Raw genomic sequence first — 13,450 nt, 5'->3', positions numbered from 1 at the left:
ATTAGTCAACATTGGCACATAATGGATAAATGAGAGGGACCAGAAAAATTTACACATATATACATACTGTATACATACTATATATATATATACAAACATTTGTATATATTTAGGACAATAACTCTTTATAACCTTAATGGAGTTAACTCACCTCAAAAGTTTACATTTGATTGAATGTGATTCATATCTTGATTTAACTTGAATAATTAAGATTAAAGGCCCCATCTTCTTTCCTACTGACATTATTCACTTGTGCGAGCTCCTGGGTTGTCGGTTATGGCCAAAGGGAAGTTTGCATTGTGATGTGATCTGCATCTCATGATGCCCACTGTGTCATGTGAAGAAAATCCTTCCGAGTCAGTTCTAAAGAGGGGAAAAACCTCTTCTTTGAAGAAACAGAGAAGCTCTAAGACCAGTTCAATTCCCAGAGACTTTAAAATAATCTTCAGATTTCATGAACCTCTAAAACAGGATGTGGTTCTCACAGAATGGAAGAAGTTATCAGCATTATGAAAGTACTTGTGAAACTGTGAAGAGATAGTATGAGGTCACATACTTCAGAAGTGCAGTATGTGACTCAAATTAATGGTTGTCAACGGCCCTCTTTATAATTGAGACCTCACAGGGACACATCTTGAGACAGGTGTGTTCATGTGTTTATTTACTGTTGCTTCAGTGGCCTCCATTAATCAGATGATTAGGCAAACAAGGACATACAGTTGTAAAATACCAGAGGGACTGCCATTAGGCAAACAGATTTTTTTTTTTTACTTGGTGTTGCATCACATTTTCTTTCTTCAGCTGTTTTTCTGGGAATTCATGTGTTTGTGTATGATAATGTTATCTGGAGCAACTAGCTCGGGGTGTCATCGCTGAGACAGGTACCCGGTCCTGTGGGGAGTTTTCTCTGAATTTAGGTTTGGTCGTGTTATCACTGTTATTCTCTAAAAAAAAAAATTGAAATCTGGAGTATTTTTGGCCGAACAGGTTTTGAAAATGAGTCAGCATGAACAAGGTGAAATTAATCACTAATGGAAAATAGTGACAATGATCTTCCCTCATTATGTATGTTTTTAGGAGACACTGATTTAAACACGTCTTATTAACGCCGACAGTCAGCAGACTCCTCATCAGTTCCCCTCTCCAGTTATTTCTGTGTTCTTATCCCGGGGGATAATCTCTGTATTAAATATGGGAGCCCTGGTTTTTTTCTGCTCTCACTTTCCCTCTGCGTTGAGGAAAAGCCCATAGGTTTCCAAATAAGGCCAGGGTCAGCGCTGGCTGTATTAATAGAATAAGCCTGCTGCTGGGGAATATTTGTATTGACCTGTTGAAAGACTTTATCTGATGCATGCCATTTCTATGGCAGTGTTGGGGCGGGATGCTACGAGGGCTTTGTGGAGCTCCGTCTGCAGCTGCAGCTGGCTGGTTGAATCCATTGTAGGTAGCAGGAGTTCATCTTTAGGTGACAAGTTTAGGCAGTTTAAAGCTGTTTTAAAACAGGGGGTCTGTGTTTTCCACATATATTTCTTAGACTTGGGAAAAGGCTCCTACCCCACTGAAGGTTTTCCATATTGTAACAATTCCTCCCACAGCAAAAAAGTAAATCCCTCAATGTTAATTCAGACACATTTGTTATGCTAATGAGACCCTCTCTGATACAAAAACATAACGCTTTCCTTGCAAATCTTTTAGCTGTTGAGGCATTTAACCCCATACACTCTTGTTCTCTGAGAGCTGGATGCCGTCGGGGCTTTTCGACAACCTCTCAGGAGGTTTCAAGTTTTGTAGCACAAGATTCAAAATGTGAGCAATATTTTTACAGTATTAATTCGGAGATTACCAAATCATGTGTAAACCTGATTTTGATCAAGCAATAACATTTGTAACACCTACTCATTATACCTTCCAGTTTACGCTGCTACTTGAACAGACAGAAAGAAAATAAACAAAATAAACTTGTTCAGAGGGGGTTCTAGAGATTATCATTTTCATATTTATTTTAAATATTTGTAGAAATAATAAAACTTTGATGGTTTTTGTCATTCAGGATTTAGATTGCAAACTTGCCTTTTTCATGGAATGCATTTGCTCATCAGCGTTTCATTCATGCTTCTCAGTCAGTGGCTCATTGTAAACACATTCATACCAGTGTCCAGAGCTGCCTTAATAACCACATCCTTCTCACTGTTACTGATACCGTCATGCTACCATTAGTTGCTGCTCCCTCCTCCTCCTCCTCCTCCTTGACCCTGTGTTGTCCTTGGGTCAAAATGACCCGCAGCTGTGTTCAACCAAGTTCTATTTTATTTCTATATTTTCATATTTTTTTGGGATCATTGGTGATAAGGATGCTGTGAGAGTTTCTTTAAACCCCCCCCAAAAAATCCCCAAAAATATATATAAATAAAATAGAACTTGGTTGAACACAGCTGCGGGTCATTTTGACTCGAGGACAACACAAGGGTTAATGTGTTAAATCCTTTGGTATTGTTGAATTTCGTAATATTAATATCTGAGGTGTGCTGACAGATGTACCTGAATTCAGCATAACATAGTTAATTTGTTTATGATGAGGGACAGCTACTTCAGAAACCAATACCCCCCCCTTCCCCCAGTTCCAATAAATGGTCAGATACTTGAAAAGCTTCTTTGATTAAAATGTGATTTGTTAAGAAAAGGCTCTTTCAAAGTAAATATTCAAGTAGCCAAAATAAAGAATATCATGGGAAATATATTCTGTTGGCAGGATGGTCTGTTATGGCTTGACTTTATTTGTCTTTGTCTACTCTGGGTCAGTCCAGTTCAGCTGAAGTGTTTCAGATAAGAGACCAAAATAGCAAAAACGTCTCTTCTGAAGTCACCACCTTCTTCCCGTCTCGCACCTCATTTCTTTATTGTTCTTGGTCATGCCTCGCTTCCAGGTTAATCCTCTGTTAGTCACTCCTCCTTCTGACTGTGCTTGGTTTCTGTATGGAAACCCGCTGAGGGTTTTTTGACTTGATAAAGACGTGCTGTGTTTGTTCAGTTTGTTCCGGCAACAGAGAGGCCTGTGGTGTTAATGTGATTCAGCTGGCTGATTCAGCCCATTAAATGGCTCTATGAAAAGAATTGGCCGCTGGCTTTGGCTGCCAGTCCCCGGACCCACTGTATGCCTGGCACTGAATGGAAACAATGTCTTTTAGCATTAGTGCCTTTGGCACATGACGACTTGCAAGCTGTTTGATAGGTGGAAACTTGGACTGGCTCTGTGGAACCTGGAGGTACCTATTTGCTGCAAATTAAAAAATGAAGTTTTAGCGAGGCACATATGTAAGTGTACCTGCACTCAGGGTTTCCCACAGATGTACAGCCCCCTCTTGAAGGTAGTCTCTGTACTGCTAGATAATATAATCAATAGGTTTATATACACACAAGAAACCAGGTTACTCTGGAAAGTGCAGTGTGTTACTGCACTAATTCCGCTTGTACGTGCAGCAGGTCACGAATCAGTTTTGTCCCGGACTGTTATCTTATTTTGGAAGCAAGCTTAGCTATAATCGAGATACAAAATGCTGCTTCCTGATCTTTTTTGTGTGTGTTTGTGTACAGTGTATGTGTGTGTGGGCATGTATTGCTATATTTGTGTGGACCAATTTTGCTTAAAAACCATATTTATGAAGCTAAGGAATGTATTATCGATATGACTGTCCTCAGCTTTAGAGAGACGTGCGTGTGCGTGTCGAAGGCCTGAAGTAGTGGCGAAAGGAAAGACTTTGTAGGGAGCACAGCTGTTCCTCAGAGCAAATGTCACATTGTGGAAGCTGGTTTCTTCAGATTTCTAATAACAGTTGTGTGAGTTGTATTTTCAGTCATGTGTTTTTATCTGTAATCTTTGCTTTCATCCTGTTATTCTATTGTCCCTGCAAAACATCTAAAGTCGTTATCATGCATGATCAAAGACCCGGTTACCAATTTACGTGATCAAGAAATCTTTTTTTTTTTTCTAGCTGGGGGAATCAGATTTCTCTGATCGCTTAACCCAATTACAGACTCAACTTTTCTCTTTTATATGATGCTCAAGAAACTGAAAGATATCAAATGCAGTTATATACATTTTTGGAGATCTTAAGGATGTGAAGATCTGTAATGTCACTCACAATCATGCACAAACGCAGTCAGATGTTTCACAGAGTAACAGCCAGACCTTGAAGTACTTGTGATAGTTGGAGTTCCTCATTGCTCAATGTTTGGCCCGGTTTTATTCAGTCCACAGTATCATCTCTTCTTTCCTGCTGCAGTAATACACGTTTTTCATGTCATGCTTTATAATCTGGACATCCCGGCCTGAACACTGATAAACCCTAAACAACTGTGTTCTTTTTGTTCTTTATGACTGCAGCTTTGGAAAGAAGTGTGTGTGTGTGTGTGTGTGTGTGTGTGTGTGTGTGTGTGTGTGTGTGTGTGTGTGTGTGTGTGTGTGTGTGTGTGTGTGTGTGTGTGTGTGTGTGTGTGTGTGTGTGTGTGTGTGTGTAGATATACACAACTTACAGGAAGACATGGCAGTGATTTCCAGAATTTCTTAAAAGCTGGAATACTTATGCTGAAGTCAGTTTGTCAGTTTGTTCTGCATCAGAGCTGTGTCTCTGATAAACACACGCACTCTCTTTGACTCATCACTTGCATACACAGACAAACGTTCTGGTCGCATGTGAGCTGACTGCTTCAGTCTTCTAATGAGAGAGACACTGTCTTGTTGTCGGGGTTGCCCTGGAATATTCTGACTGATGTTGTATCTAAGTCATTGATAGAGGGTAGAGATGTCTGTTCCTGCTGCAGGGAGGGATGTTCACAAGTGGAGCTGCTGGAAACAGAAAGAACTTAACTCTCTGTTAGAGTGAAAACGACTGCAGGCCTGGAAAACACATCAAACACGTTGTCTCGCCACTTTTTTTTTTTTTTTTAAGCCATTCATATCTTTGTTCTGCATATTTTAAGTCTAAATATACTGTTCTTTCCACTTTCATTTAGAGTATAGTGAAGAACAGTTTACTATAATAGTCCTGTAATAGGCGGGCCCTGAACTGAATGTTCAAAATTTGTGACCACAGTAAAATTCAACATAGTTTTCATTTTTATTCTCCACTGGTACTGCTACCATATTCATAAAGTCTTTACATGGATATAGCTTCATTTTCCATTATTAGTTAAGAAGGTCATTTTCTTAATAAATCATTTGGTCTAATAAATTGTGATAATAGTTACCAATTTTCCACTTGACACACAAGTGAGTCTTTAAATGTAGGTTTTGTTTGACCAACACGCACTTCTTTAACTTAAGCAGCGAAGTTGGAACTTTGCAATGTTTAATATTTGTGCTTAAAAATGACATATTAATCAGTTGGTTGTCAAAAAGGACATGGTGTAAAAGGTAGATAACAACAGAATGTGATCATTTGAAAATCATATAAAATCATATTTAATTGAAAATGGTCCAAAGACAACATAGCAAATTTTGAAACTGCTAATTCTTTATTGTTTTATTATCAATAGATGCTCATTTTGATGCCAGCAATGGTTTTCAAAAATGTTGGGCATCAAACGACTTGAAAACAGCTCAGAGATGCAGAGTCTCTCAGCAGGGAAGATGTGCTTCTTAACTCTCTGTTGATTGACTAATCATTAACATAACTTAACACTTGTTGTTTTAGAGTTCAAACTGAATAGAATTACATCAGTTTCTGTCGTCGCTTCCCTCTGTAGAGGAGACAAGTTTATTACTAATGTAGCTTTAATGGCAGCAGTTGTTTTCATTCCCTGCAGGTATAAAATGAACTCGCTAAAATGTCAGAAAATGGCCGTAATATCTGACACATCTACTTTTTCAATGACAGTGTTTCGTGTTTACCTCACTTGTTCAGTGCTAACTCGTGTTGTATGTACTGTTTTCTGCAGAGATCACATTTTCCCTTCCGGTTTTCAGTTCAAGTTTCAACCTTCCTTGTACTCTGGTCTCTTGAGCTTTTACTGCTGAAATTTTAAACACGAAACTCTCCGTTCAGTCTTGCACCAGTAATATCTTCTCCAGCAGAACTCAGTGTTGTACAGTAGGCTGGAAGTCATTAACGGGCTACAAACTGATGACACAATACTAGGTTAAATTTAGAAGTTCTGTTCTGTTCTTTCACTACTGCACATATTTTCTTGGACTTGAGGCAAACATACACTACACATAATGACCCCCTTAACATTTAGACTGCTGAGACATTTTGTGCTGAAACACTTCCAAAATAACAAAAAAACAATCCCTCTGTGACCTTTCACCTTGTCTTTGTCACATTTCTGTTTCTCAAAGCTACAAAGTGAGCAACTGGAAAAAGCGACATGTATTCTCACAAAGTGTTCCTCTGTGTGAAAAGTGATGCATGCATTCTTTTCTGTGTACAGTCTGAATTGTATGTTTGTCAGTGTTTGTCAAAGATTTGATTGACAGGATAGACTTTGAATGTGTTCTTATAGTCAAAGTAAAATTTCACTTCTTTATTTTCTTGATTGATTGATTGATTGATTAAAAGCCAGTTTTGTTGGTAAAGAGCACCAGGAAGGAGGAAAAAAAAGGAAATGTTAGGTGACAAATGTTCCTTGCAGCATTTAAACAGGGATGTTTGCAGTTGAACATTATGAATCTTTCAGCTCTGGCTCACATGGATGCCTCTCTCTCTCTCTCTCTCTCTCTCTCACCTTTTCTTCCACAGATAGTCTCCAACGTGCTGATCTTCTCCTGTACCAACATTGTGGGAGTGTGCACCCATTACCCTGCTGAGGGCTCCCAGAGGCAGGCCTTCCAGGAGACCAGGGAATGCATCCAGGCCCGCCTCCACTCCCAGAGGGAAAACCAGCAGCAGGTGAGAGAGAGCTCAATTTTTTGAAGGCAGCGGACGGGGATGTAAGGATGTTGGGACAGCAGGGCTGTAAAGGCGTAACACTGATTATTAAACCAATTAAAACTTTTTTAAACGACTATTTCAACAAAAACCTATGTTTGGAATATTTAACTCCCCCCTCTATACAGTGGTATGCTCCTTCTATGAGTACAGCAGCTGTAAAATGCTTGTTTAACACAGTATCAGATATAGAATGGGCTGGGTGACTCATTTATATTGCTACTTTAAAGGAGCAACAACAGACAGGTCTCTCATTCACAAAACAATGAGAATAACTTCACTCTTACTGACATTTGAAAGTGTCAGTTATGCAAAATGATAAAGCAGCTGAAGAGGAACATCAAAACAGACAGTGTGGACACATCATTCTCTGATTATCTGTCTGTGTCATTTAAAAAGTGATGTATGTCACATTCAAAGTCATTTATTGGCCTCCTCTGTCAAAGCTAAATTACAAGGAAGTGGAAGCTGCAAGTTTAAGGTGACACTCCAACCAGCCCCACATACATTACACTATCAGCAAAGCATTGAGTCTTACAAACTGTTAAATGTCTCTCATTAATATGAAATAACAGAGCGTGCTTCCTCACAGCAAAATAATCCACCAGATCTATATACTGAAGCTCTCATCTGAAACCATCGCTGAGTCACTGTGGTTGTTATTTTGTTCTCAATACATCCCAAATTAGATTTAAAAAAACCCAAAACAAAACAAAAAATGTGTTGATCAGTTCAGAATGTACTCTGTGTTGAAAGAGATATACTGTAGCTAGGAAAGAGCAGAAAATCAGCTGACTCCCAGCTTTCCCTGTGTGAAATTTTCCTTAAATGATATCCTCAACGTTGCACAACACAGAAACACACCAGTCTTCTTCATGATGTCATGAGACTGAGTTTATACAACATATACACCATTAGTTTGAATCCTTTTCAATTTGTTTATTGTGGGTTTTTTTGGTGTTTTTTTTTAGCCTGTTGGTGAGTGGTTCAAATTACAAACCCTAATTACAATACCCATATATTTCTAATACCCATGATGCCCTACTGCCATTGCTCTGGAGCAAGCGGCAACCAGCAGTGCTGTCACCGGTTGGTTTGTGAATGGCTGTTATGAAGCTTCCAGTTTGGATTTTGGTCAACGCCATTTTGCTAGTTTAGCGAGCGGTGGATCTGACTCAATCTGATTAGAAACCTGGCCATACTACGTCCTGCCCACCGATAACCATAACCTCACTGTACCACAGGTCTGTCAATCAAACAGACACGCCCCCCCCCCCCAAAAAAAAAGCTACGCCCACTTTAATATACACTCCATACTCTGGAGAAGAAGCCATTAGAGTACAGCTCCAATTAAAACTCACTGTTAGTCCATAAAGGTTTGAAAGATCTCCAGATGTCAGTCACCTGATATTGTCTATCTGGTAGTGGACTTTAAATCCAAACTAACTCTTTCCACTTTGCAACTCTTTATCTTTGCACATATTTCTAAATAATACGGTTTTTATTTGTGTTTGCCAGAGCAGTGATAATTTTATCTCTGGGATTGTTTTTCTTTGCTCAAGGATACTTTATACTGCAGGTTAAACAACACAACCAGAAAATTAGACCAAGGGAAAAATATTTTTACACATTGAGATTAACAAGTTTTCATGCAGAAAACTTGTCATTTTATACAAGTAATGAGACGGCACTTGGTAATTTCTCTAAACATAATAGTTTAATGCGGGTTTGTATTTATTGTCATTACTGAGGTGTTAGTCACTCTGCCTTCCCTCACACGGCTACAGTCTCCACCTCTTAACTCTTATACAATTGTCCTGAGGTTATATCTTTCCCACTTTTTACTTGCAGGAGCGTCTCCTGCTCTCAGTGCTTCCTCGCCACGTTGCCATGGAGATGAAAGCCGACATCAACGCCAAGCAGGAAGACATGATGTTTCACAAGATCTACATCCAGAAGCATGACAACGTCAGGTAACGTCTGGGGCACAGGAAGTGGGATTGTGAGGGCAGTCAGGCTGAAGGTGGTGTAAATAACACGTTCTCTCCACGCCTACTCTCCAGCGACGTGCTTCCTCTCAAAAGGTGACACATACGTACATATCAACATACATAGTTTGCGTGTTTTCCTCATGGGGCACAATTAGTACCCAATTAGAAAATTAACATTCACGGACACATTTCTTTTTATGAAAAGGTTTTTGTTTAAGGCTGCATTTGGTGAATTTTGACTGGAGGAGGAGAAACAATTTGAAGTAAACAAAAGCTTTTGAATACAGCATAGTGCAATGGTATATTACTTTTTTCAGGAAAGTCAGACCTCTCAGTTATTTTCCAGGTCAAACAGTGAAATTTGCACTAATAATGTACATGAAAACATCAGTGTTGATGGTAAATGTTGTCAGCTGAAGCAATAAACTCCTCAGGTTTTGCTATATTGACCGAGAGAGCTGAGTTTTCCTGCTCATGGAGCTGTGCCTGCAGTGCCTACATGAACCAGGATGCAAAGCTTCTGACACCTAACCCCCAAATCCTTCGGTTCCCTCTGCCTAGTCTCTCCTGCAGCAGCACCCATAAAAAAACAATAAAAAAAACAATAGACAGCCAGAGAACAAAAGACAGGAAAGAAGGTGTTTAATCATCAAGAAACTACAAGTACTGATCACGTACTGTAGCATTAGCAGATATTGTGAACGCAAAGAACACAAATTGTTGATAAAATCCCCACTCTGTAGCCCACTTTGTTGGCGTTAGATGAAAAAAAAAATAGTCACGCAATGGTCGCCTGCCTTCTCATCCTGCTGGTCTTAGTTGTTTGTTTCAATTTATCCTTGATATCTTGAAAAAAGTCTTCAGCACATGCTGAATGCAGCACATGCAGCGCAATGCGGTGTTGGTGACAATATCTAATATAAACTGTCCATGCTAGGATTCATGGCAGCAGAATGATTCAGTTTCTGAACCGATTCTGAGTTTGAGCAAAGGCACCACCAGTCACTGTTTGCGCTCAGTAGCTCTGTTTCTGGATGCTCTCCGTCGGACATAGGCTCTTGCACAGCAAATGCAACCTCAGCGCCGGCCTCTGTCTGTCGCATTTCTTTTCTGCAACAACAACAAGAAAAATACGTCTGACTATCCAAGCCAGACAAAACACTTGTAACATCCTGTGCACTTCTGTTTTGGGCTGCCATTTTTAATGTTCAAACTAAAGCTTGTTGCAGGACAAACAACAGAGAGCTAGGTTTTGTTGTAGTGCATCATCTACAGCGCCCCCTGGTGAACCAGACAGCTGAGGCGGCCTGCCGTTCTTACAGCCACCAACTTCATTTCTGTACACGTCAAATGACCACACCATATATAGAGAATTTATTGCTTCATTTGACTATATTTACCATCAACACAGATTAGACATCTACAAGCGATGACTCTTTCTTTGAAGATGATTTAAACTGATATTCAACCTAAAATCATCAAACAAAGCCAGAGGTTGAGGTGTTGGGAGCAGCTCATATCGATAATTTAACATGGTGTAAAATACATGTTCAGTCTCACACAAAGGTTGAAATTCTGTTGCAACACAATTGTTAAATAAACAACAGTTTAATCCAGGTTAATCCTGAATGGTGCAGACCACCCACAAACAGCGGCAGGAGAGGAAGGAGAAGTGCAGACGTTGCCATGACAACATGCTGCATGGTATTTTCCCACAATATTTTCCACCTGTCTCTACCTACAGTTTCCATGTAGAGTGTTATAACACATTATAATCATAATGTTGAACTTAGTGCTTTGACTTAAAGAATCTGGATTCGTTGAGAGAAAGAAAGTGTAATGGTTTAGGCCTTTTTGTTTTTGTTCAGATGAGGGTTTATGTCTGTAAATGACCAATAAATCCTTTAGAAGTAGGATGTTCCAACATTTACATTTATTTAATTCATTATTTTCTATTTGATCAATTCTTGAAAAGATTTTTTTTTAGATGTAAAGCCCAAGTCATTCAGAAATATTTCCAGCCACATCTCATGGACTTCTTTGCAGGATTTTGTTAATTCGTCACAGAAATGCCTCAGTTCTTCACACATGGTCTAAAGGGCAGCCCACACAGAAATGATCTTTGACGTCTGTCACCCGCCTCTGACAAAGAAGATTATTGTTTGTTTTATCAATCAGCTTCTGAGACGCTGTGATTTCATTCGCTTCACTTTTTTTCTTCTGATCTTTTTTTCCCCCTCTGGCATGTTTTGGTAAAACTTCAGCGAACTGGTCAAATCACACATGTCCTGCTTGTTTCATATTATGAGCAGTATTTACAGTAATCGATTAAAGCCCCCAATTTCACTATTATCTTTCCTGTTTCACTGTATGCCTCTTTAGTCTGCCCAATGAGCTGTGATAGGAGGCAGTGGGGGGATAACATCAAGAAATAAAATCTATAAAAAGTGCCTTAATTGAGGCCACATGATCAGTCTGTTCAGTAACTTTCTGATGTCAGGCAGCCTGGTGAACACACCAACTGCTGTCCTCTCTGTTACTTCTGAGGACAGTTGTAGCCAAGTCAAGTCAGTTTTATTGATAAAGTCCAATATCACAAATTAGCCTGCAGGGGATTAACAACCTGTTGTGCATACAACACCCTCTGTTCTTACACAGATAAACGGCAGACTGAGGTTGGTGTCCTATAAATTCAATAGATGGATGCCTGAATATTTCTTGCACATATATTGCACACATACGTGAGTATGGATGTGTTGATTTTCATGTGGATTACTTGTATGTACGGAATTTCTATCATGAGAAAGTGAAATATCAGATATGATGCTGCTTTCATCTTTCTCTTTATCTGTACTTTGACTTCTTCCTGCTTGATGCTTTGACTAGTTTTGGTCAGAGACAGCAGATGTTGTTTGTTGTTGTTCAGTCTGTCTCTTGGTGGGTCTCTTGTCCGGGGTCCTCACAGTTTCACTGATGCATTGTTGCTTTACCTTTCTCTTGAGTGTATGGTATGGCTTTGCTCCGGTAGCTGTGACCACAGATCATTAAAGCCAGTTCATAATAGCATTACAATAGCATTATACAATGTATATACAAGACAGAAGCAGCTGGAGAACTGAGGTTCGATTTGGCACCACCTTGTGGAGTAAGAAAACTCTGCTTTAGGGTGTACTGATTGAACTACAGTGGTTGTTTTTCTATTTATATGAACTTGTATTGCATTTTGTGGAGACATAAATCTGTCATCACAGTTGCACTTTTTAAGGGCAAAAATTAAGTCTGCGTAACTTAAATCATCATATTTTAGGTTTAAATTCAGGTTTAGGGTAAGGTTAGGGTTATAGGTCTCCAAGAAATTAGCATACTTCAATGTAATGTCCTCTGATTGTGAAATAATGTGCACAAGTCTCTGTTTGTGTGTGTGTGTGTGTGTGTGTGTGTGTGTGTGTGTGTGTGTGTGTGTGTGTGTGTGTGTGTGTGTGTGTGTGTGTGTGTGTGTGTGTGTGTGCCAATAGTAGAGTGCACATCAGACCTTTATGTAAAAAAGTCTTTAGAGTTTTATGGCCTGTAGCTGTCACAGTCAGGTGGAAACCCAAACCGTGATACATAATAGGTGTCATTGAAGCCCTTTATCATTTTGATGTGTCCCTTTGAGACTCACGGGTTTGAGCATCAGGCCACGTACTTGTGTTCTTGTACACAAAGGTCTTTTTTATCATATTATTGTGATCGCTATCGAGGAGACTCCTTTTTCATTTCCTAGGTTTATGAGTTCAGTGTGAGTACAGTGGTGCTTGAAATTTTGTGAGCCCTTTAGAATTTACTATATTTCTGGATAAATATGAGCTAAAGCAGCGTCAGATTTTCATACATCCTAAAAGTAGATAACGGAGAGAAAGAGAAGAGAAAATGGAGGTGGAGATTTAGATTTTTGTATGACTCGATGGGCAGAAGGCAGCACAATAGCAGCTTCCGCTTAGCTTGGCTGAGTTCAGGCCGTGGACATGTGTGGGTTAGGGTTAGCTAACCAGGTGTGACTGGGCTTGTTGGGGTGCGGGTGGTGGCTTTTGGTAATTGGTGCTCTGCGGTAAGGCTGAGTAACAACAGGAAGAGAAGTGACAGCTCCTACTGCTTCTACTTAGGAGAAAGAGGAAAACAGGAGGTGGCAGAGAGGTGTCTGTGGAGCTTGTTGCTGCTGTAGATATGCATTAGATTCTGTATGTTTCTACCCGTGTGCCTTTCGTCATTTAGGAGCACTCAACAACATAGGCAACAGATCAGTTCATGGACCATGAACTGCCTTTAATTACATCCTTTGATCCAACACATAGTTTCTGACTTTAGGATGCACACCATTACCAATTCAGTGTGAACTACAGTCACTTAACTCTGTTAAGGCAGCATCTTGAATGAATCACCAGGGTGGTTCATGGGAAAAAAAAAAAGCACATCTGTAGGGTTCAATCCACTTCAAGCAATTGTGCCTCCGGCTCAGCTTCACGAAACACGTTTATCAGGTGAAAGTCAGTGAGTCAG

General features: G+C 39.7%; 1 protein-coding gene across 4 annotated transcripts in view; it reads left to right on the top strand.

Moving 5' to 3' along the window:
- The window catches only part of adcy5 (adenylate cyclase 5), a 91,607-nt gene that overhangs the window by 34,552 nt on the left and 43,605 nt on the right, over window positions 1-13,450 (top strand). For all 4 annotated transcript variants that reach the window (XM_069722687.1, XM_069722685.1, XM_069722686.1 and 1 more), the window contains exons 2-3: window positions 6,735-6,884; window positions 8,775-8,896. In XM_069722687.1, the coding sequence (XP_069578788.1) occupies window positions 6,735-6,884; window positions 8,775-8,896 (272 nt within the window). The remainder of the gene's footprint in view (window positions 1-6,734; window positions 6,885-8,774; window positions 8,897-13,450) is intronic.

This window comes from Brachyistius frenatus, unplaced genomic scaffold (genome assembly GCF_029030835.1).
Source record: "Brachyistius frenatus isolate BFR_SWC_R1_liver_20210118 unplaced genomic scaffold, ASM2903083v1 Contig_300, whole genome shotgun sequence".
In the NCBI taxonomy this organism is placed as follows: Eukaryota; Metazoa; Chordata; class Actinopteri; family Embiotocidae; genus Brachyistius; species Brachyistius frenatus.
The sequence above is the reverse complement of the archived record's forward strand: the minus strand, read 5'-3'. Positions and strand labels throughout refer to the sequence as shown.